This window comes from Diaporthe batatas, assembly GCF_019321695.1.
Source record: "Diaporthe batatas strain CRI 302-4 chromosome Unknown Contig00018, whole genome shotgun sequence".
Lineage (NCBI taxonomy): Eukaryota > Fungi > Ascomycota > Sordariomycetes > Diaporthales > Diaporthaceae > Diaporthe > Diaporthe batatas.
In genome coordinates, this window is record NW_025408565.1 from 332104 (window position 1) to 355262 (window position 23159).

The 23159-nt window shown below is 37.6% G+C and overlaps 3 protein-coding genes across 3 annotated transcripts; all 3 read right to left on the reverse strand.

The window, feature by feature from the left end:
- Positions 1-2138: 2138 nt before the first annotated feature.
- KVR01_012149 (uncharacterized protein) lies at positions 2139-5008 on the reverse strand (the record flags this gene model as incomplete). The annotated part of the gene is made up of 4 exons (XM_044787359.1): positions 2139-3507; positions 3573-4212; positions 4278-4815; positions 4874-5008. 4 exons carry the CDS (start codon positions 5006-5008, stop codon positions 2139-2141), a joined length of 2682 nt encoding a protein of 893 aa, XP_044638727.1.
- Positions 5009-6564: 1556 nt separating this feature from the next.
- Positions 6565-9681, reverse strand: KVR01_012277 (uncharacterized protein; the record flags this gene model as incomplete). The annotated part of the gene is made up of 10 exons (XM_044789540.1): positions 9438-9681; positions 8731-9367; positions 8494-8575; positions 8223-8418; positions 7904-8164; positions 7728-7851; positions 7390-7604; positions 7065-7287; positions 6914-6933; positions 6565-6803 (listed from the first exon to the last, which is right to left on the reverse strand). The coding sequence occupies exons 1-10, from the start codon at positions 9532-9534 to the stop codon at positions 6565-6567; spliced, it is 2094 nt and encodes a 697-aa protein (XP_044638855.1). The 5' UTR covers positions 9535-9681.
- An 8840-nt stretch (positions 9682-18521) lies between these two features.
- Positions 18522-19849, reverse strand: KVR01_012308 (uncharacterized protein; the record flags this gene model as incomplete). The annotated part of the gene is made up of 2 exons (XM_044791523.1): positions 18522-19734; positions 19827-19849. 2 exons carry the CDS (start codon positions 19847-19849, stop codon positions 18522-18524), a joined length of 1236 nt encoding a protein of 411 aa, XP_044638886.1.
- Between the last annotated feature and the right edge of the window lie 3310 nt (positions 19850-23159).

The following is a 23159-nucleotide window of genomic DNA, read 5'->3' on the forward strand; positions in this document are numbered from 1 at the left end:
GCTTTTCATTTACTTTTGGATCGGGCCTTCAACGTCGGATACCGGCTGTGCTTCTTTGTTGACGGTCTCGATGAATGCGAAGGCAGTCGCCTCGAGCATGAGAGATTGGCCGTAAAGTTGCAAAGTTGGGCAGTTTCGAGCACGATAAAGCTATGTGTCAGTTCTCGACCGTATTTGGAATTCATCGAGCCGCTGAAAAGATCAGAGAATCGAATGATCCAGCTGCATGACCTTAATGCGTCTGATATCAGAGCTTATTGTATGAAGCGATTTGAGGATGACAGTCACGCTCGGGAAAGGGCCGGGTTATGTGCAAGCTTCACTCACATGATCGTTCAACGATCGCAAGGAGTGTTTTTATGGGTTTATCTGGTCATCGATTTGCTGCTGATTGGATTTCGCCAGGCAGATCCTGACTATGTTCTCCAATCCCAACTCCAAGCGTTGCCAGCGGACCTAGACCTACTGTATACCAAGCTGAGAGAGCCGATCGAGGCCGACTGTATACAGAGAGAAAGATCGAATCGAATCCTTCTGCTTGCAGCACACAACCCCATGTCATGGAACTTGCCGGCGATAGCATTCTCCTGGCTAGAGGAGCAGGGCCGTGACCAAAGAGGCTTAATGGATCCCGACTTTCCACCATCAAGTGAGATGAGGCCATATTCCGACAAAGAGGAATCCAAGCGAATCGACACTGTCAAGAAGCAGATCAATGGGTTGGCCAGGGGACTTCTCGAAGTTAGTGAAGGCCAAAGCTGCTGGTGGGGACCTCCAAGAATGGAAGATCTCCCGATATTTGAAGTTCAATTCTGTCACCGAACGGCACGGGACTACCTACTTCAAAACGAAGACCGGAATTCTGACCTGCTGAATTCATTCCCAAACTTTCAGCAGTCGGACGTGTACACCAGGATCCGTCTCGCAGAAGTTATCTTTTGCAAGAAGTCGAGGCATGTGGGCGCATATCACGTTTTCCACGGCTTCGATCGCTCGTTCCGCAAAAACGTCGACCCAGATCTGGTCAGCAGGTTCGCGTTACCCCTCAGAAGCTGGCTGCCTCCTTTCTTTACCTTTATTTGTTCAAGCGCCAAGCCTATTGGCGAGCCAGTGGTTCGCCGACCGGAAGCGGCCTCGTTTATTGAATATGCAGCTGCCTGCGGTCTAAACCGTTTTGTGCTGCGTGAAGTTGGCGCGGATGCAGCAAAGCTGGATGGGACCTCTTCATGCGGCAATGTGCTGTTGGCGGCGGTGAAGTATAACCAATATGAACTGGCTTCAGAGTTGTTGAGCTTGACCAGAGGAAAGAACCAGCTATGCGAGGTATGTGATGCTCAAGGCAGCGTACAATCGCTAGTACCTGTCTGCGTAATTGCTATCGCAGTCGCCTTGGAACGCATCCTTGGAAGGATAAACAGCAGAAATTGCTCCCGAGCTCAATATATCTCGCACGCAGATCTCGACTTGACCAGAGAACTTCTAAGACTCAGTGTCGACATGGCAATATCGTTGCGGGTCACTGTGGTTGGCCTTCGCAATCCAGATGACATGGGTACCTTTAATCATTCAAAAGAGCTACGAGTTCAGTTGGTTGGAGCAGATCTCATAAAGCTTCTGGATAGCTTGAAGGATCTTGGACGGTTATTGAGGAATCCCGATCAGGACGACCCTCAGTCATTGTGGCCCCTTCTACACTGCAATATACTCAGCAGCATAAGTATTGGCAGACTCGGTCGAGTCTTACACAGTGAAGCAGGTGCAACAGACACCCTCCTAGTGTGGCCAGAAGAATCTCATGACTTTTTCCGCGGTGGGACATCAAGTGAACATGTTTTTGTGAGCAGGATAGAGTGGGCAATGCAAAGCCAGGAGTTTGTGGAACTCAAAGGATGGGTGAGGATTTATTGAAGTTTCTGAGAGGAAACCTACTCGGGATGGGCTGGAAGTGGGGTTATCAAACGAGGGCAGTGCGAGGTATTCCGCGAGGAAATACGGTGAATTTAAGATATCATCTTAAATATGTTCATCTACTGCGGCCGTTGAGCGTCGACGGGTCTTTGGAAAAATCATATTTGCCATTTCAAAATCCCCATCTTGCACACGTACTTGAGATCCATTCAACAGAATAGTCCTGGCTCTCACTGATAAGCCAAAGTAAATGGCACAGTCTCAATAGTGATATAATCCTCCGCGACATCCGGGTCCCCAAAGATCCGCAATGTCTTCACCACCAACTGATACTGACCAGGCGCAACAACAGTCCCATCAGCCAACAGACCCGTAAAAGGCGCAACGTAGTAGTACCGCGGGAGGTACGTAACAGGGTACCCATACACGCTGCCCGCGATGGTGGTTCCCAGGACCTCAGTCGTGGTCCCGTTGTATGCGGAGCTGAGCGGGACGACATCAACACGAACGATGCGCGCGCCCAGGTCGAGCTGGTATGTCGCGGCTGGGTAGGCGGTGTTGAAGTCGGGGTTCTCCGCCTCGGCGAGGGTGGGGTACGGCACGGTGAAGGTGGTGTTGGGGCTGACAAAGTCCAGCGCGGGGTCGCTGTAGGTGGTGAGGTACGTCCACGTCGGGTCGAGGTTGGTCGCGTTGTACATGCTGCCCGCGACGCCCAGGTACGGGATGGTCAGGTTGTCGCCGTTGGTGCCGTTGATGGCGATGTAGCCGCTGTACACAGGCAGCAGGTCGGCCTCGAGCCCCGCGGGGATGGTGGCGGACACCGTGATGTTGGCCGAGGAGCCGGCGGGGATCTCGATGGTGCTTTCTGAGAAGGCGAGGGAGGCGGCTGCGTCTGTGAGCGGGTTGGGGAAGGCCGCTGGCCAGGACGCGGGCTCTGCCAGAGTGTATGCCGTCAGGGCTGGGACGTTGCTAAGAGTGTAGGTCACGCTGGAGGAGCCTGTGTTCTCGATTGCAAACGCGTAGCTGTCGACGAAGTGCTCCGTGTCGTTGAAGGAGATGCTGCCGACGCTGAGCAGGGTCGTGCTGAAAGCTGCGTCGTAGGCCTGGATCAAACCGGGCCCCTGTTGGGCCACCGGTGCGAGTGCGCCATAGGTAGCTGTCCCGTCGTTCCACGAGGCGGCCTTGGCAGTGTTGGTTATAACATTCCCAAGGATCGTCGGGTCGAAGGTGCCGCGCACCTGACCGACGAGGGCGTAGATGGCGGCGACCTGGGGCGCAGCCATGGAAGTCCCCGAGAGAACAGCATATCCGCCAAGGGCAAGAGGGTATGTGGAGAGGACATTGCCGCCGACGCCAGCCACGTCAGGGTAGACATCAAGTTCGTAGGTTGGACCCCAGCTTGTGTAGGCGCTGGCATAGCCTCCCGTGAGTTTGTTCTGGACTGAAGTGTAGATGATGCCTGCAAAGTGGGGATCGATGATAGTTAAGACGACGTCCAAGCCAGCATTGAGTTCCGCAACAAACTCAGCTCCTTGCTCCGCAGAGACCATGCCAGCTCCAAGGATGCCGATGGCCCCGGTCATGTCTCCTGAAATGACTCTGTTTGAGGAACTGTTAGCTCGAGTTGTTCCCGGTCAAATGCTAGATATGTGGTGGTCACTTACACGTCTGAGTTGGCGTAGAAGAGGACATATTGTGCTCCAAAAGCAGCAACATTGTTCGCCTTGGATGCGAACGTGCAGGTGCCGCGGCGGATCAGCACAATGTAGCCGGACAGGTCAGGCGTATCGGCAGGCAGAGGCGAGCAAGCATCGTCGACGACCGTTGTGGTGTTGCTGACAGCCCACAGAGGCAGGGTCACATTGGGGAATGGAATCGAGCTAGCAACCCATCCGAAAGTATCGGAAGTGTTAGCCTCACTCGTGGTGTACGTGCCCTCACTCAGAAGCTGAGGAGATTGCGAGTTGTCAAAGGAGGCAACCGAGGTGACGCCTTTTCCGTCTGCCGCAGAACTTGCAAAGAATTGGCCATACTGGCCTGAGTTTCCAGCAGACAGTGTGCACGGCACGCCGGCGGCGACGATGCGCTCGGTGGCTACGGACCAAGGCTCCTCGCTCCAGCCCGAGGAGCCTCCGATCGAGGCGGTGATAATGTCGCTGCCAGCTTCATAGGCAAGATTGAATGCAGCGATCAGGACGTCGTCTGCACTGTCGCCGTCACACCCGAAGACTCTGAATGCTCCCAGAGTCACGCCGGGGGCCGAGCCAGTGAAGTTGTACTCATTTGGCTGAGCCGCAACGATACCTGTCACAATGGGGTGAGTGAGTTGCTTAAAAGGCATCATACCATGCAGTCGTGAGTAGGCTTACCAGCAACATGAGTGCCGTGTCCACCGCAGTCCATTGGATCATCATCAGGCACTGGCGTGTTGTAGCCAGTGTAGTCGTCGCCAACAAGATCTGTACCGTAAGACACTAGGTATCCTTCACCAAACCCGCCGCCAAGAGCAGGGTGTAGGTAGTCAATGCCAGAGTCGATGACGCCGATCTTGACACCTTCACCAGTGTATCCGGCGGCACGGAGCTGGTCGACCTGGGTCTGAACATGGGTTGAGAAAGTGTCCACCTCGGTGCCGTTGTCTTGGCGCTTCCGAAGAGCATTGGCGGCTTGCTCGGGCGTGATGCTGGTGCCAGTGATAATCGTCTTCTCGACGGGCACGTTGACGCGGCGCACAGGCCATATCGTCTTCACCGTCGCGAGGGAAACGATTTCCTTGACCGTCTCTTCTTCATCAACAAGATCCTCGAGCTTGAACGAGGCGCCCTTGAAGAGGCTGTAGCTCAAGTCCAGGCGCTCGGAGAACTTGATGTTCTTAGCACTGAGAGAATTATAGAAAGAGCGAACATCCTAATAGATCAAATCAGATACATGAGCTTGATGGGTGCAAGCGGTGTTTATCTCTTACTGGAGATCCTTCAAACTCGACCATGTAGGCACCAGGAATAGTGGCATTATTCTTGGGAGCCCGTACGCTGGCCGCAGACACGGTCGAGATAAGAGCTCCACCCAAGAAGGGGAGTATGGAAAAGAGTGGAAGCATGGTTGAACCGTGCGTGTCACAGGGACAAAAAGAGTTGAAGAAGAAGACGAGTACAGGAGACGTGCCTCTCTGGCAACCTGACAAGAGCTGGGGAAGACATTCTTGCCGTATCCCGACCACTGCTTCTTATATACACAACCAAGCAAAGCGCATGCACTCCTTAACTTCGCAGAGCTATCGATCTCGCTTCACCTCGTCTCCGGCATGTGGAGGCTGGGAGGTGAACATGCACCGCTCACCCGACCACGCCGCAGAGGGGCAACATCGGATGCACGATAGGCGGTCTTGGCTGCTTAATCTGGGTAAGACAGGTCCATGCAAGGTGCCATCTGGGAGGGCCAAAGCCGCAGATAGTGACTGCGAGCCTGGTGTAGGTCGCATTAGTATAGGCGCACTGGCGCAGTACAACACTCGTACGCGTCGTGGCACACTCCGCGTGCTGATATGAGTTTATGAGGTGCTGGCGACGAGGTCGTACAGCGAGTGGATAGCCCGTATCCCTGCTGCCAATCTCGTGAGCGCGGCCCCTGACAGCCAACAGGTAGGGTTGCATTGCTAGGATCGGGCGAGAGCCTGGGGGTTGCCGGGGTTCTCACGTGGAGAACCTTCACGACCTTCCGGTTCTGGTCGGGCACGGTGATGAGCAATGGGTCTGCCAAGGCAAGACGTGATAAGATAATCTACCGCTGCGCCTATTGCATGCAGAAGGATGACGGTTCGGACGAATCACACCTGAGCCAGCAGTGTGGGTATGAAACAAACCGATATGTCACCTTTTGGCCACTCTTCAAGTCAAGCCACAACCCGCAGGCACCCAGGCTCCCTAGACGCTATCAAATGACACATGCTCTGCAGGTTGTACGACAAGGCAGCCGCCAATACGCGGGTATCGGCTCATGCACAAGCAGAATTTGGTCTTCATTGATGAGTCTGCAAGTGGCCGCACGACGAAACTGGCTGCTAAGTCTCGCGCTTTATACTTAATGTTGATGTCAGTTTACGTCGCTTTTATAGAGTTGTTTACTCCGCAGTCGTGCTGGGATGATGTTGAAAGTGGGCAGGCTATCCTTGCAAGCGGTGATAGGCAGCGCCCTTCCCGCCGGCAACTGTTGAGCTAATCTGGTTTGGCTGCTTGCAGTGGATGTGAAGTGGGTACCCGTTGAGATCCTCCGGGGATGGGGTGGTTGCAGCTAATCCGAGTGGTGGCGACAAGGACACTGGTGTCGTGAATGCCAAAAATTCAGAGATGTAAAGGGCTTTCGTTCTTCATCCATATCTAACTGGTTTCTCTTCTATTCCGCATACGTCCGAAGGCATATATGGCGCCTTCATATAATGGTAAACGCTCAAAGGCCCATCATCCGAAAGAAATCACCGCAAGAAATAGAATGCATGCATATTATCCGTGTCTCTGGAGATCTCAGCAGGCACTTCGCCTATTCGGACGAGAACTTGAATTGAGGGCTGGCCGCATATTGCCGGCCAGCTGCTTTGCAGCCTTGGTGTGAATGGATGAATGCCACAGGGTGAGCTCAAATGAGCCTTGGCGAGGGTAGCTAAAACACAAAAACACCACCTTTTTTCTTGCTCACGAAGTCTAGCGGCAAATGAACCAGCAAGGCGCTGATCGAAAGACCAACCGAGATGCTGATGGCCACTTGGATGACCTGGGTAGTGACGTTCATCGCGATGCCCGTCGAGGCCGTCAGATCCTCAACGGCCGATTCGCCCACTTCCTCTGATGTGATCCAGTCCGCGCTTTTGATGCCTGCGAGAAGGCTGCCGCCGATGGCCACTGAGGTAAGTTAGCTTGATTGTGCCCTAAGACTCGATTTCGTATTGGCTATCACATGGCGAGATAATACTCGATCAAATGACCGCCGTTAGGATAACTACTTCACTTACGCCCACTGGGAACCTGCACACTGAATAACTGTTAGATCTGCTGTTCATCACTCTCTTGAAAAGTCTGGGGTTCTGCATGTAGTACAGAAAAATCCCGCAGACGCAAGACGGGCTGCCAGACAATTCCAGTGGAAATGATGGTTTGACTCACAATATCGCAGGTAGCATTACAGCCCCCACAACGCCATATCCAGTCCTTGCCTGGCTCTGTTGTGGGAATTCCGCATGACCTGGATTCCCTCCGCCCTCGACATCGCCTGCCCTGGAGCATCGCTTTCGTACACGACGAACCCACAACTTGATGTAGTGATCCCAGGCGTATAGCGCAAGGGATGGGTCAACGCCAAAGCGGGAATAGAGGTTTGCAATAAGACCTAGGAAAAATACGCATTCACACTGTTTAGCTAATGCTGTCATGGATGACCTTGCTGACAGTCACGATGTTCATTAAGGATGCGTGACTAAAAGGGACTCACCGATGGCCACGGCTCCAAGTGTGTTAGACACCGTTGACGCGCCTTTGAAGAAATTTCCAGCGTGCCAGTTGACGGCATAACCAGAGATGGAGATCAAGAGCATGGCAGGCATCTGCTTCCATTGTGCCTGGTTGATTATGGCAACACAGATGGTGAACAGGGAGACGAATAGTAGGTTCCATTCTTTTTGCAAGGGGGCAGGGCATGTGATTTCGCTTGTCGCATTCTTATCCATGGCGCCGTAACTAGCTCCACGTCCCGTCAGCAATGAGTTTGAAGCGGCATAAAGATATACATGGATCAAGCAATATAAGCCTATAGCGATACGAAGGACTCACAGGACGGCTCCGATCGTGATGCCATAGCCGAGGAAGAGCGTGTAAATGATAGCGTACATCATCCGTGTGGCGCCGGCAATGAGGTGGCGCGTCTGAAGCTCGAGACTCGCGCAAAGGAACATGTCTAGGTCGTCCATCAGCAATGCAGATGGTTTATCGTCACACAATTTACCTACACCCGGGGAGAATCAAAGCAATACCAGCCTGTGCCAGGGCCGAGAAGCAGAAGGTCTGCCCTCCCTGTATCGAGCCAAATGCCCTGGCCAAGAATGATATGACGATGGAAGCGACGATCTCGAAGACGTTGGAGAAGAGTCGATTCCGGGCAAAGTAGAGACGCATCAAGCCGAGCAGACATCCGAGGATGAAGGCCACGGGGAGATCGACCCAGCGGCCCAGGAAACCGAATGGGGCGACACAGGCGCACGCACAGCCGTCTGTGAGTTCACGTAGTCAACACCAAGCTCGAGCTCCCATTCGTGGGGCCGGGCTTACACATGAAGACGCAAATAGAGTCGCCATAACGGGCTTCCTGGCTCATGAGCTCTTGTAGGCGGCCGGTTCCTTCCTCAAATGGGATGGTGCCGTGCAGGACGTCCACGTATATGTCGTGCGCACAGCTCATCCGCCCAAGGTCCGTTCCTTGGGGGACTGTGACCATCGTCATTTTGGTGGTTTGAGTACCCTTGTCCTGCAATAACCGAGAACGAAGTAAGCGGCTTATCGCCTAGCGCCGGTGGATGTCTTGATGCAACGGGATACTTACGAGAAAGGATATGAGCATGCAATCTGGTGCGTACAGGAACTGTGCATTGATTCCTATGGCCTCCGCCGAGGTTGACATATATCTGTAAAAGTAAAGAATCAGTTCATACGCCGACACGCCGTCCAAGAGAGAAAGGACTACCTCCTGCTTGATACACAAGAAGCTCAAACCAGGACAATAGATCTCATGCACTACCCAGAAAGGTGATCATACAATGTCGAAGGAGACGCCACTTACTCTTCCAAGCGATGCGTGGGTGCACCATAGAGCATCAAAGCGCGACAGAGCCTGATCAGATAAATATGTCGGCTAATGTGGCTCCTGATAATCTCCGTAAGGTGCGTCTTTGTCTGTTCTTTTTCATTTGCCCACTGGTCATTGAGATCCTTCGACTTGCTCCCTGATTCTACCCGAAGCGGGAGCGGCCTCAGCTTGTCTCCATAACTATCCCCGGAGAGCGGACTGTGTGAGGACGATGCGCCTGCAGCCTCATATGGATCCTCGTCTTCCCATTCAAGATCCAGGTAAGACGGCTTTCGCTCTCGGAAAGATATTTTTCCGAAGGTCGAGGTGCGGAAGGGAACCGCTGGCCTTTGAATGTCGTGGATGGCATCGTTGACATGCAGCTTGCAGACGTCCATGATGATCCCCAGGAGACCCTCCTGGGCCAAGCTGTCACTGTCATCATGTCCTGGACTGCCCACCGGCGGGTCGTTGTGATGGGGTGGCAAAGACCCGACAGCTTGGGAATCGGAGGAGGTGGCTTGGGAGGATTGCGAGAACTTCCGCAGATGAGCATCTACGAGCTTTTTTGCGATTTTTAAAGCCTCGACTTTGGGCTTCGCCGCTGGTGTCGCCTCTGCGGGTTCCCTTCCTACCGGTGGGATCCATTCAGCCTTGGCCAAACGCTCAGGTGCTGTTATCTGGAAAGGAAATGGACCCACTGTCATCATCTTGTGTGTCATTCACCTGCGCCCCAAAGCATCCAGCAAAGTTGTCCTCCATGGCAGGAAATGACACTTCGGGAGCTGTTGCGGTCATCTTTCGCCGTGGGGTAATATTGTCAATACGTGAACGGCGAGGATCATCTATACAGATGCATCCATAGTATGACTGAAAAGACTTGAGGGACCTTCTGCCACATAATTTCGGGGAACAGTCTTTATTTACCAGGCCAGTGCTATGCCCCGGACGATACCCGAGACTCGTTCGTGGTAGTTCAAACTAAATATGGGCAGGCTGGATGCACGCACAGGCTGTAAACAGTGTTGAGAGCGGATCGAATGATCCGAAGCTTTTCCCCTAGGAGCCGCCGTCGCGATAACAACGTCATGGAGGTAATCCAGGGGACCAATGTCGATGAGAACGGAAATTCGCGCACCCTCAATCGGAAGGCGCGCACCTATTTGCTGACTAAGAAGTATAGAATACAAGACGACTTCTTCTCGAAGGGCTGGCTGGGGCGAAGGGGGCGAGCCCCGGAGCGCAAAGCATAGCGGAGGGCCGTGAGTAGGGCCGGTAGGCACGACCCAAGTTCCCAGAGGACCAACCCGCCCTGTTTGTGGTCCCTTAATTGTGAAGAAGCCTTATGTGTTGAAGTTGTGAAGACTTTAAGGTCCTGTGCTCTGATTGGTCGAATAGTAGGGAGGGTGCGTGCCTTCCGATTGAGGGTGCGCGAATTTCCGTTCTCATGTCGATTGCCCATCAATAAACATGTGATCCGCCCTCCTTCACAGAGAGGAGACATTGCATCATATCGTGTAGCATTGTTCGAACTATTAGTTGTGTCGGCCCGACCCGCACATTGCTTTGTTCAAGAATCATCATCTCGTACGTACCCACGCGACGTGGAACTCAATATTGGCACCCATTAGCATTGGGAATGATGGATCTTGACGATGCACATGAACGAGTTCGATCCATCTCCCTGGGGACAAGCTCTGGCCCTTTGCACAGATGGTCGATGTCGCCCTGGAAGCTGCAACACGGACACTAATTAATAGCAACTTAAGGCTCCATATAGTAGGACGCACCTATGGGAGGCCCAAGAGCTCATATTCCTCCATTGGGGATTCCCCTTTTGGTTTGGAGCAGTTTTAGTCCCACCCAACACTACAGCCCTTCCCAAAATTCAGCAACATCCCTAGTCATAAATCCAAGTCCACTTACTATATATTAGAGCTATAGGCTAAACACCTATAGGATTAACTAATAGGTCTATATACTTTACTTATCTTATTAGTCTAAATAGCCTTTATACTTTTTATAATATAGAATTATAGCTTTATTATTTCCTTTATATTATTTTTTAAATAACTTTAGTTTTAAATTAATAATTCTTTATAAATAATTTAAGTTTTTTTTATTATAAATTATAAAAATTATTTTAATTTAAAACTATTTAATTTTATAATTTAAAAAATTATAAAAATATTTATTTTAATTAAATTTTTATTTTTTTAATTAATTAATTATAATAATTTATAAAATTATTAACCTTATAAATAAAAACCTAAAGGACTTTAAATAAAAAATTAATACTTTTATAAATATTAAAAATAATAATAAAATAATAATAAATTTAAAAATATTAATAATAAGGATAATAAAGTTATTTTTAAAATATTTTAATATTTAATTTATATTAATAGGTTTAATTTAATATTAATTAATTTAAATAAATTTTATTTAACTTTAAAAGGTTTTATTAATCTATTTAAATTAATTTTATTTAAAAGTAAGTAAACTTTTATTTAATATAATTTTATAATTAATTAAATTTTAAAATAATATTAATATTAATATTAAAAATAATAAAACTAAAAGTTTATTAATTATATTAATATATTTATAATTAAATAATATATAGTTATTTTTTTTTAAATTAATTTTTTAAATTAATTTTTATTAATAATTTAATATTTAAAAGGATTTTATTAATAAAATTAAATAGCTTAAAGTAATTTATTTAATTTATATACTTTAAACTCTTTTAATAAAAGGTTAATAAATTTGTTTTATATTTAAATTAATTTTATAAATAATATTTAATAAGTTTTATTTTTAAATTTATAAATTTAAGTTTTTTTACTTAAATTATTAAAATGATATTATTATTTTAAAGAGTTAATATTAATTTATTTTATATTAAGGAATAAATAAAATATTTTATTTAATTTATAAAAGTTTATTTTTATTTATAAATATTAAAGGGTAATATATAAATTATCTTTACTTTTAATTATTTATAAGGTTAATTTAAATTAACTATTACTAAATATAATAAATTTATTATAAATTTAAAAGTAAAAATTAAAATTATAATATTATTAAAAATATATAATTATTTTAATATATTAACGTATAGAGAATTAAAATATAATTATTAATTTTTAATAATAGTTAAATAAAATTAATAAAATTAATAAAATTAATAAAATTAATAAAATTAATAAAATTAATAAAATTAATAAAATTAATAAAATTAATAAAATTAATAAAATTAATTAAATTAATTTTATAAAAATAAATTTATAAAAGAAAGTTTATATATTTTAATTTAAAAATATTAAGTTATATATATAAACTATTAACTTTATTAATATTTAAAACTTACCTTTATCTAATAAAATACTTTATTAAAGTATATTTTTATTTATTTAATATAATAATGAAATTAAAAATAAATTAAATTTTAAAATATAAAAGTATTAACTTTAAAATAAATTAAATATAAATATAAATTATTATTTTAATAAATATAATAAAGTAATAATAATTAAAAATTAAATAAATAGTATTATTATTAAGATTATAGAATTTATTTTAAAGCTTAATTATTTTAATTATATTTTATAATAAAAGCTTTCTTTATTTAATTAAAAATAAATATAATAACTTTAATAAAAGTTATAAATAAAAATTAATTTTAATATTTTAATTATAAAGTTTAATAATAAATTCTTTACTTTTATAATAACTTTATTTAACTAACTAATATATATTAACTTTTAAAAGTAAATAAAAATAAAATATATAAAAGTTTACTTTAATTCTTTATTTATATAATTTCCTTTTTTAAGTTTAAAATATAAATATTATATTTAAAAATTATTATATTTAAATATAAATAATTAATTAGAATTAATAATTTATTAATTAATTATATAAAATAAAGTTTTTAATAATAATATTAATAATAATAAATAAAATAATAAATAAAACTTTAACTATAATAATTTAAATAATAAAAAGAAATAAAATAGTAATTATAATAATAATAATTTTAAATATAATATTAAAGATATTAATAATATTAATAAAAATTAAATTAATAATAATAACCTTTTTATTTATAATTATATTAAATAGAATAACTTAATAAAAGATAAATTAATTAAACTTTTTATTAAAAGTATTTATTTTTATTATAAAGATATAAAATATATAAATATTAATTATTTTAAAACTTAAATTATTATTTTAATAATAATATTTATAATTATAATTATAAAATTAATTATTATAACTATATTATTTAAATTAAAGTACTTTATAATAAGCTTTTATTTAATTTAATTTAAAATTAATAACTTTAAAGTAAATAAACTTCTTTTAAAAATATATATATATTTTTAAATAAAGTTTATATTAATAAAGAAAATTGAATTTATTTATAAATATTTTATATAATGTTTTTATTTATATAATTAATAAATAATTATAAATAATACTTTATATAATAGTTAATAATAAAAATAATATAAATATAAAAGGATTTATAAATATAAAGTAAATAGAATAATCTTTATTAATATAAACTTTATATTAAAGTTAATTTAAATTTTAATATTAAATATATTTTAAAACTCTAATTATATTTAATTAATAGATTTAAAAGTAAATATTTTAAAAATTAATAATACTTTAATTATTAACTTAATTATTAATAAATATTATTATCCTAATTATTTATAATAATAATAAATATATATTATAAAATAATTATTAAATATTAATAAATATATAATTATAATATAATTTTTAATATTTAATGTAAAAGATAACTTTTAAAATAAAATATTTATTTTAATATTTTTACTTTTATTTTAAAAGAATTATTAAAGTTAATAATTAAAATTATATATAAGAGATTATAAAACTTAAAGTTACTATTTATAAATAAAGTACTCTATATTATTAAATAAATAGTACCTAATAAAGTTTTATTTAATTCTTTTAATAAACTTAAAAATAAAGAATACTTTATATAACTATTTTTTTAACTCTTTTAATATTTATATTTATACTATCCCTTAAAAATAAAAGCTTATTAATAATAATAATAAAACTATTAAAAAATTAAAATTATTTAAATAATTATAATATTAATAATATATATATATTATATAAAAGGATATTAATTAAATAAAGTATTATAAAATAAAAATTAATAAAGTTTAAATAGAAACTTTTTTACTTTAATTAATTATAAAAATTTACTTACTTTTATTATATCTCTTTATTAAATTAATTGATATATTTATAATAAATAAATTAATATAATTAAAAATATATTTTATAATAATAAAAGTTATATTAAATAGTTTTAATAAAAATATTAAAGTAATATTATTATTTATTATAAACTTTTAATAAGATAGATTTAAATTATTTAATTTTATATTAATTATATAATTTAAAGATTAAATTATTATTTAAAGTAAATTTTATATTTATAATTAAATATAAAATCTTTTATAAAATATTATTTAAAAGAGTTAAAATAATTAAAGTATATATTATTAAGAATTTATAAAAGGTTTATTAAATTTATAATTATACCTTAAATATTATTTATCTTTATAACTATTAAACTTAATAATAACCTTTAATTTTATATAGATTTTAAAAATTTAATATTATTATTAAAAGAATTATAATTTAATTCTATTAATAAATAAGATATTAAATTAATTTAATTAAGTTAATATTTTTATAAAGATTAATATTTATTAAACTTTTATAAAATATATTTTATAAAAGAAATTAATTATATAATAATCTTTTATATAAAATAAAGGTTATTTAAATATAAAGTTATATTATTTAATTTATTTAATAGTTTATTTATTTTTAATAATATATTAATAATATATTTTAAAAGTATTTTAAGTAATTTTATATATATATATTAATAATATTATTATTTACTTTAAAATAAAATAAATATATTTAATATATTATTATTATATTTAAATACCTATATAAAGTAAGTTTATAAATAAATTTAAAGAAATATAAGTTTTATATTTTAAGTATTAAACTTATAGATTATATTATAAAAGTTAATAATATTTTTATAAATTTTAAAAGATTAAAATTATTTATAATTAATAAATATTTATAATATTAAAAATATAAAATCTTTTAATTTTATAATTTTATTAAAAGTTTATCCTTATATATAGTAAAATTATTAAATCTTTAATATAGTTTATATATAAGAGTAAAGGGTTTTAATAAACTTTAAAATATTAAGTTTTTTTAACTATTTTAAAAGTATATAATTAATATTTTAATATTATTTTATTTTATATTTAATTTTATATATATTTAAAATAAATATATTTAATAATATTATAATTAATATTTTCTTTTAATAATATAATAATAATAAATAATATTTAATTAAATATTTTTAAAATAATATTAAATATATAAATAAATTATTTAATTTATAATAAAAGCTTTTAATTATAGTATATTTTTAAAGTTTTAAGAGTTAAAATTAACTAACCTTTAGTTTATTTTATTTAAATTATTATTAATTATTATACTTTAAAGTTTTATAATATAAAATAATTATTAAACTTTTAATAAATTAAATAAGTAGGTTTTAGTTTATTTTAATTTTAAACTATTATATTACTTAAATATTTAAAATATATTAATTAATATATTATTTTAATATTTTAATAAACTTAAAATTTTAGAAAAATAGTTAAATATCTATTAGATTATTTAAGTTTTTATAAAGTTAATAAAATATTAAATTAAAGGTATATAATATTTTTATTTTTAAATTAATAATTAATTAGATTTTATTTTATTTAATATTAAAAGTATATATTTAAATTTAGAGTTAATATTTATAAATATAAAGAACTTTATTAATAATAATATAGTTTATAATAACTTTAACTATTTATTAATAGTTATATTTTTATTTTTAAATAGTTTAAACTTAAATTATTAAATATTTTATTATATATTAATTATAATTATTTAATTTTAAAATATTATTATAATTTAATAAAATAAGGTATAAATAATTAAAAGTTTATTAATAATTAGTATATTATTTTTATAATAAATTAATAATTTTAAATTATAATATACTTTATATTAAAGTTATTAATAATATTTATTTTTATATTATAATTATATATTTAAAATAAAATAAAACTATTAAATTAATATAATATAAGTATTAATAATTTAATTTATAAATAAATATTATATAATTAATAAATAATTATTTATATTAATTCTTTAAATATCTTTATAATAAAATATTAAATTTATTTAAATTATTATTTATATTTTATTAGTTATAATAATATTTAATAATTAATTTTAAGAGTATATTAAAGAATAAAATTAATTTAAATAATCTATTAATAATAATAAACTATTTATTTAAAATTATATAATATATTTTTATATAAATATTTATATTATAATATAGGTAGTTTATTTTATTATAAAAATCTTTTATATATTTAATCTTTTAAATTTATTATTTTTAATTATAACCTTTAATTTATTTTATTTTTATTAATAAACTTTATTATATTATAAATATTTAATAGAAGTTATTTATTATAAGTTATTTTTAGTTTTAAAGTAAATTAAAACTTTTTTAGTAAATTAATTAATAGTTATATATATTTATAAATTATTATTAGAATAATTAGATTAAAGTAATATTAGTTTTAAACTTTATTTAAATTTATTTATTATATAATTTCTTTAATAGGTTTTTACCTTTTAAAATTTAAATAAAATTTATTTTTAATTTTTTTAATTAAAAATATTAAATATAATAATAAAATATTACTTTTATATAAAAATAATTATTATAAAATAAAATTTAATATATAATTTATATTTTATAAAGTTATATTAATAAAGTTTATATAGTAATATAATAAGCTTAAAAGTATATAATAAAATAAATAAATTAATATTATTATAAATTTAATTTTAATATTAATAATTATATTTTTATTATTAAAAATATAAATAATTAATTATTTATATAATAAATTTAAATATTTTTATTTAATAATTTTATTATATTATAAGTAATAATTCCTTTTATTTCTTTAAATTTAAAGTTTTTAATTTAATATAATTATAAAATATTTATATTTAATTAATTATAATTTAACTTATAAAATTTTTTTAAAGTAGCTTTTTTTAATTTAAAGGTAAAATTATTAATAAAGAAAAGAGTAAAAGGTAGATAAAATTTTAGTATTTAAAGTTTTATATAAAATATTATTTTATTAAATTTATTAGAAAATTAGAATTTTAATTTAAAATAATATTTAATTAATAACTTTAAATATATATTAATTATATTAAAGGTATACTATAATATTTACTTTAATAATATTAAAGTTTTATATTAATTATAAAAGTAATTATATATTTAATTATAAGAGGAGGAGGTTTTAAATTATAATAATAATAATAAACTAATATAATTTAATTAATAATAATAATATATTAAATAGAAGTATAAAATAGGTATATTTTTAATTAAAATATTTATAATAAATAAAGATATTATTTAATAGTATATAATATAAAAGGAAATAAATAATATTATTAATTATAATATACTTTATAATTAAAGTAATTATAACTTTAATATTAAAAGAATATTAAAAGTAATATTATAATAAAATAATAATAAAGTATAGATTACTTTATAAAATAAAAGGTTAATTATAGAGTATTTATTTAAAGTATTAATTATTTTAATTATTATATAATATAAAAACTATTATAATTTAAGGTTTTAAAGTTTTAATATAATAATAAGTTTTAAAAATTATTTTTATAAGGGTTTAGAAAGTATTATTTAAATAGTTATTAATAAAGTTATAAGTTTAACTTTAATTAATAATATAGTTAATTATTTTTTTAAAAGAGGGGGATTATTAAAGTTATAAGTTAAATATTTATAGGATTAATTAATAAGTTTATATATTTTATTTATTTTATTAGTTTAAATAATTTTTATATTTTTTATAATATAGAATTATAGCTTTATTATTTTTTTTATATTATTTTTTAAGTAACTTTAGTTTTAAATTAATAATTCTTTATAGATAATTTAAACCTTCTTTTATTATAGGTTATAAGGACCGTCTTATTATGTATATCACGATCGCCTACTTTCATTGGAAAACACGAAAAAAAGACATAAGTTCATCAACCCCATTTATTACATCCATAGATATTATATATATCTATCCCTAGAAGTAAAGAATTATAATATTATATAAGAATATTAAAAACTTAATTATATAGAAAACACTTTCTTTAAACTTTAACACTCTTATACTAATTATATTAGCTAAAAGTCTTAAAGTTTTAATAAGTATTACATTCTTTCTTTCTATTATCTACTTATCTATCTTATTAGCTAGTAGACTTTTCCAATAGTTTATAGCTTAGAAATAGCAATATCCAAGGTTATGATCGCTATTAGCAGTGCACACGGTGCTTAGGGCGTCGGTAACTTGGCTTAATATTGGCCTTATTGACAGGCCCGTCAATTCGGTTGCCAACATTTGGAAGATTTATGATGCTGTTCAAAGTCCCTTCTCTTCGAGATGATCCGTATTGAGCCACAAGAAAGCTTCAAATCAGAAAGCAATGCAATTTCAGTACACGGAATCTCGTCTACGGATTACAGTTATCAAGGCCACCATAACCCCTCTCCCCAAGCTTCATAACGACAGTAGTTCAAGTAGATCCGTGGACAAAAATTCATCGCGTTCTTCTCGATCATCATCATCTTCGCCCACCATTCGCATTATGAGGTCATCCAGAATCGTCTTCTGGTTCTGCCAATTGTCCAAGATCAAACCAACATGTTCTTCCACCTGCCTGTAGCGCTGGGCAAAGCAGGCTTTGACAAGGGCGAGCACGAGCATGGTATCAGCCACGGTTTCCAGTTCTGACGGTTCATATATGCTGCGAGTACTTGCTTTCAGACGCTCGACAAGCCACATCCGGGTTCCAGAGCTGAATCGATTATATACGCGCTTCCGAAGGTCCACTCCAAGCGTGTACGTCGCGTTGGATCCCGGGTGAGGATATGACTCATTGGCCTGATGGCCAGAGTCGGTGTGGTCCAGGTCATCCGATTCTTCCAAATGCATCTCCTGCGGCGAAGCGCTCAAGTTAAGTGGCTCCGACTCTGTATTGCAGGGGCAAGACTGGATGCTGCTGCGCTTGGGGCGTTCCTGAACAGGGGCTGCAGTTCCAACGCTGGTATGGCTGATAGGCGGCGGCAGTCGTGCAGTCGTGGACATTCCATGGAGAGGACAGTCGGACACGCTGTCTGTATTGCTGCCCCTGGGCGATTTGTTGCTCCGTCCATGTGATACGGAGGCTACTGTGGCCAGAGGGATGACGGCTTCAGGCTTTTCGTCCTTCATCTCCATGTTGTAGTCAATGCCATCGTCCTCACTAACTTCGCTCTCTGCATCTTCCATATCGAGGCCGCTGAGTTCTTGCTCCAACTCCTTCTCCAGCTCCGCCACGAAGTCGCCGTCAACATCCACTCCCAGGAACTCTTCCTCGCCCAGGAAGTCCTCCTTGCCCAGGTTATCCTCCTCGTCATATTCGGCGTCGTTGTCCTCATATGACTCAGGGATATAGTCGCGGACAAGCTCGGAGAAGCGCCGGAATGCTGACGGAAACGCCGGCCCGAAGTCCTGGCCGCGCGTGGGTGCTGATGGAGCCGGGTCTGGGTACTCGACTAGCAGGCCGCCGTCCTCTTCATCGTCCTCATTCGACTTCGCCGGGGAACCGTTTCGCTGCCGTTTCTTGGGCTTGCTTTCCTTGTCCGCCTGGGATTGTCGTGATACCTTGGCCTCTGCCTCGGGTGCCTCGGCGTCGGCGTTGCTGGAAACGCCGCAGACTTGCTCGATATCCCTATTGGAATGTGGCAACTTCAGGGCGCCATATTTTGCGAAAGGGAAATCCGTTGGCAGAACAAGGCGATACAAGTCATCCTCAAATAATACAGGTTCATCGGAATCGGGATCATCTTCAGTAAGTCGTATGGAGTCCGCTGCAATTTTGCTGGTCCAATGATTGCATAAAGAGTACATTTGTCCTAGTCGCTCGGCACTCTTAAGAAGGGACCCCAGCGACTGGCTGTCTGTGTAGGCACGGTGCGGCGTCTTTGACATCAGAGTGTTGTATGCGTCCCGTAGAATGGAGCTCACGCATAGCTTTTGGAGTGTACTGTCTGTAGTATTTGTTCTCTCCACACTGACTCTCTTGGTATCACAGATGTACCAACTGGATCTTGCCGTGATAGACACCGAGTCGAGAAATAAATCGGAGGAATTCCCGAGGTCGAGCAAGAAGAACACTGAACAACTCTGCCGACGTGAGATTTTTGGCATCAATTTCGGGCTCTGAATAAAGTGAAATTTGCTCGGTGAGAGGCTTGCTTGACGGGTCTGGATCCTCGTCAAATTCATTTCGCGGAAGTCGAAACTGCAGCGGTCCCACGGATGGTCCAGGTCGATATCAAACGACCACTGGCTACCTTTGTCACAAGTGAAAAGGTCGCAAGGTCGAAATTTCACAGATAGCACAGCATGCCCGAATCTATTGACAGTTGATAAGGAAGCCACTGTTCTCTCGGGCTCGTTTGCTGTCTCTGTGACCAACACGAAGTCCTTTTTGAGAGCCTTTCGACTTGCTGACAGACTGACGGTTGCTGAATTTGGCCGATCGGAAGCAGGTTGTTCCGTAGGTTGTTCGAGTGAAGCAAAGCTTCCTGCCTCTCTAGCTGCACTCATTACTCCAGCGTTGATACTGAGAAGTCTTTGGTGCGTGGGGCTAGATACTGTAAGCAAGCCTTGTTGAATTATCTCAACCTTGAGAGATATCCTTGTGTCCTCTGAAGACGATAACCAGGCCGAGTCCGATAAAGCTGGATACTTGATAATTAGGTCTCCTTTAGCATTGAATTGCACATGCTCCGCGAATTTGACCACAATCGTTACTTCGACGTCTGGTGGTATACGGCCAAGATTGGCTTCAAACACCCCAGGCTCCACCTCACTCAAAACAGCGGCAGGTGTCATGCTGTGGACCGCTTGAGTATAAATCTTTTTGGCTCGTTTGGATGGCCTGGATTTGTCCTCGATAGCATGGTGTTCTCCGATCTCGAGCTTGAAGGGTGTGACTGCAGCCTTGTCTGGGATTCTGAAAGAATAAGATGCCTCCGCAGCACTTGAATCATTCGTGCTCAAAAACCTTTGAACAAGTCTCGTATGAGAGACAAATTCCTTGACCTGAATGTCAATCATTATTGTTGACAGGTGCAGGATTCGTGCAGCACCGACACTAGCATGTCTTCCATCCAGGCCTGGACGCGAAGCTGCTTGGGCTCGTCCATTGAACGCGGAGATGTCAGCTGTCCGTAACGAAGATGTAAACAGTGCTGAGGATGCCAGTCGGTCCCAGAAGGTTGTCATGGCTTCGAATGTGGCTCATCGCTTGCCCCCAATACAACTGATGGGCGAACTAGTGTGAGGCACATGGGTCGGAGCTGTGGATGAGTTCATGCTTGTTGAGAGACCTTTTCAGTATCACGTGAAAAGGTCATAATGGACGTACGGGTACATGCTCGAATAAATGGAGGAGCCATTGCCCGGTCACAGCAGGAACAATAAAAAAGCGCTTACTGAGCACCACTAATGATTAGCGGTCTAGAAGAGACATGGTGATGGGGGCAGGGCATACTTCGCCCTTTCCGGTATAAGAAGTTTGCTACTTGTAGCTCAAGGATTGCTGATCACACTTGTTGAGTTTCACAGCATATTTTCAGCTGGTCTACCTAGGTATCAACGAATGGCAACGCTCCGTAAGCGACATAGGAGTGGGGTAGGAAATGGCGCCTAAGACACGGCACAGCATTACCTGCCCCATTCATTTTCATCTTTCAATCAATGTCAATATAAAAGACTTTGGGTAATATCAATTCCAAGAAGAACTCAGAGATCGCTTTAATCCAATTCATACGCTATATAATGCTTGAAAGCGAAACCCAACCCGTGATAGAACCACTCGACATAAACACCACGGGCAGCCTTTGTGTTGTTATAGTTCGAATGAGAAGAGGCATATCAGGCTTCGAGACTTCCCCGCCCAATAATTAGTCCGCCATATCGTTACCAAGTCCAATCTCCATCGGCGACGCAATCGCATTGTCGGAAATAGCCTTCCAGATCGCAAAGGCTTTTCTTCCGGGCTCTACGAATGCCGAGAACGAGTTTAAAGACCTACACAAGCTCCTTTGCTCTTTGACGAGTTCCCTTCGACTGGTAGGAGAAACATTCAACATTAAACCGGAGGCCGAGGACTCGGGGGACAAGGAGGACTCTTCCAATCATCATGAAACTACAGTGACGTTCATTACAGAGACGTTATCACATTGCAACGACCTCCTTGGCGGTTTCACGAGGTTCATCGAGACATACTCGACCCTCGAGCGAGCATCAGGACCCTCATCTCACTCATCATTTACATCAGGATCATATTGGTCAGGATATGCGAGGCGGACATGGATGAAGATACAATGGGCGGCGGAAAGTGACAATATCTCCGGGCTGAAAGCTTCGGTGGAAGCACAGATCCAGATGTTGAACCTGGCCATTTCCACGGCGAATGGGTTAGTAATTCTTTCACGTCTGAGGATACACAAGATTCTATGCATGGCCCTTTTAACATATGAGCATAGCAAGAGGCTTGAAGAAATGTTCGTATTCTTGAAAACGAATTTGACCAGCCAGGCAACTCCACATGACACTTCGGTGGCATCAATCACGGATCAGACGCACGCTCTGGGTCTCGGAGGCGAGTCACTCGGCTTTCAGCTGTTTCAGGAAAATTCTACCAGGAGTGGCGGGGAGCTTCTGGTGTGTCCAAAGGCAACATTCCAAAGCCTCTCACTTGCCAACACAGGAGGTGAATTCATAAGATCTGGGGGAGTATTTGAGTGTCTTTGTTCGAGGAATACCCACGCATGCCGGAGCTACACGTGTGAGTTTGAAAAGGCCCCATCGAACTGCCAGATCTGATGCCGGTCCAGTGCTACCCATTAGTACCCTAGTCAGAGTGATAGGTTCCGGACATCTGGTGTGGCAGATCTTCCTTCAGGGACCTTCGTCAAGTCGACCGGTTTCTTTATTGATCCGGCAGGTGGCCCCAAGCCGTAAGCACCCCCCCTCTTGCCCCAATCTTTAAGCGTAGAAGTTGAGCCCTTCATCTCGACGTGTGTCTTCTGTGGTGCGCACTCCTTGCTACCAGCCTCGAAAGATAATCGGGCTGGAGTATTT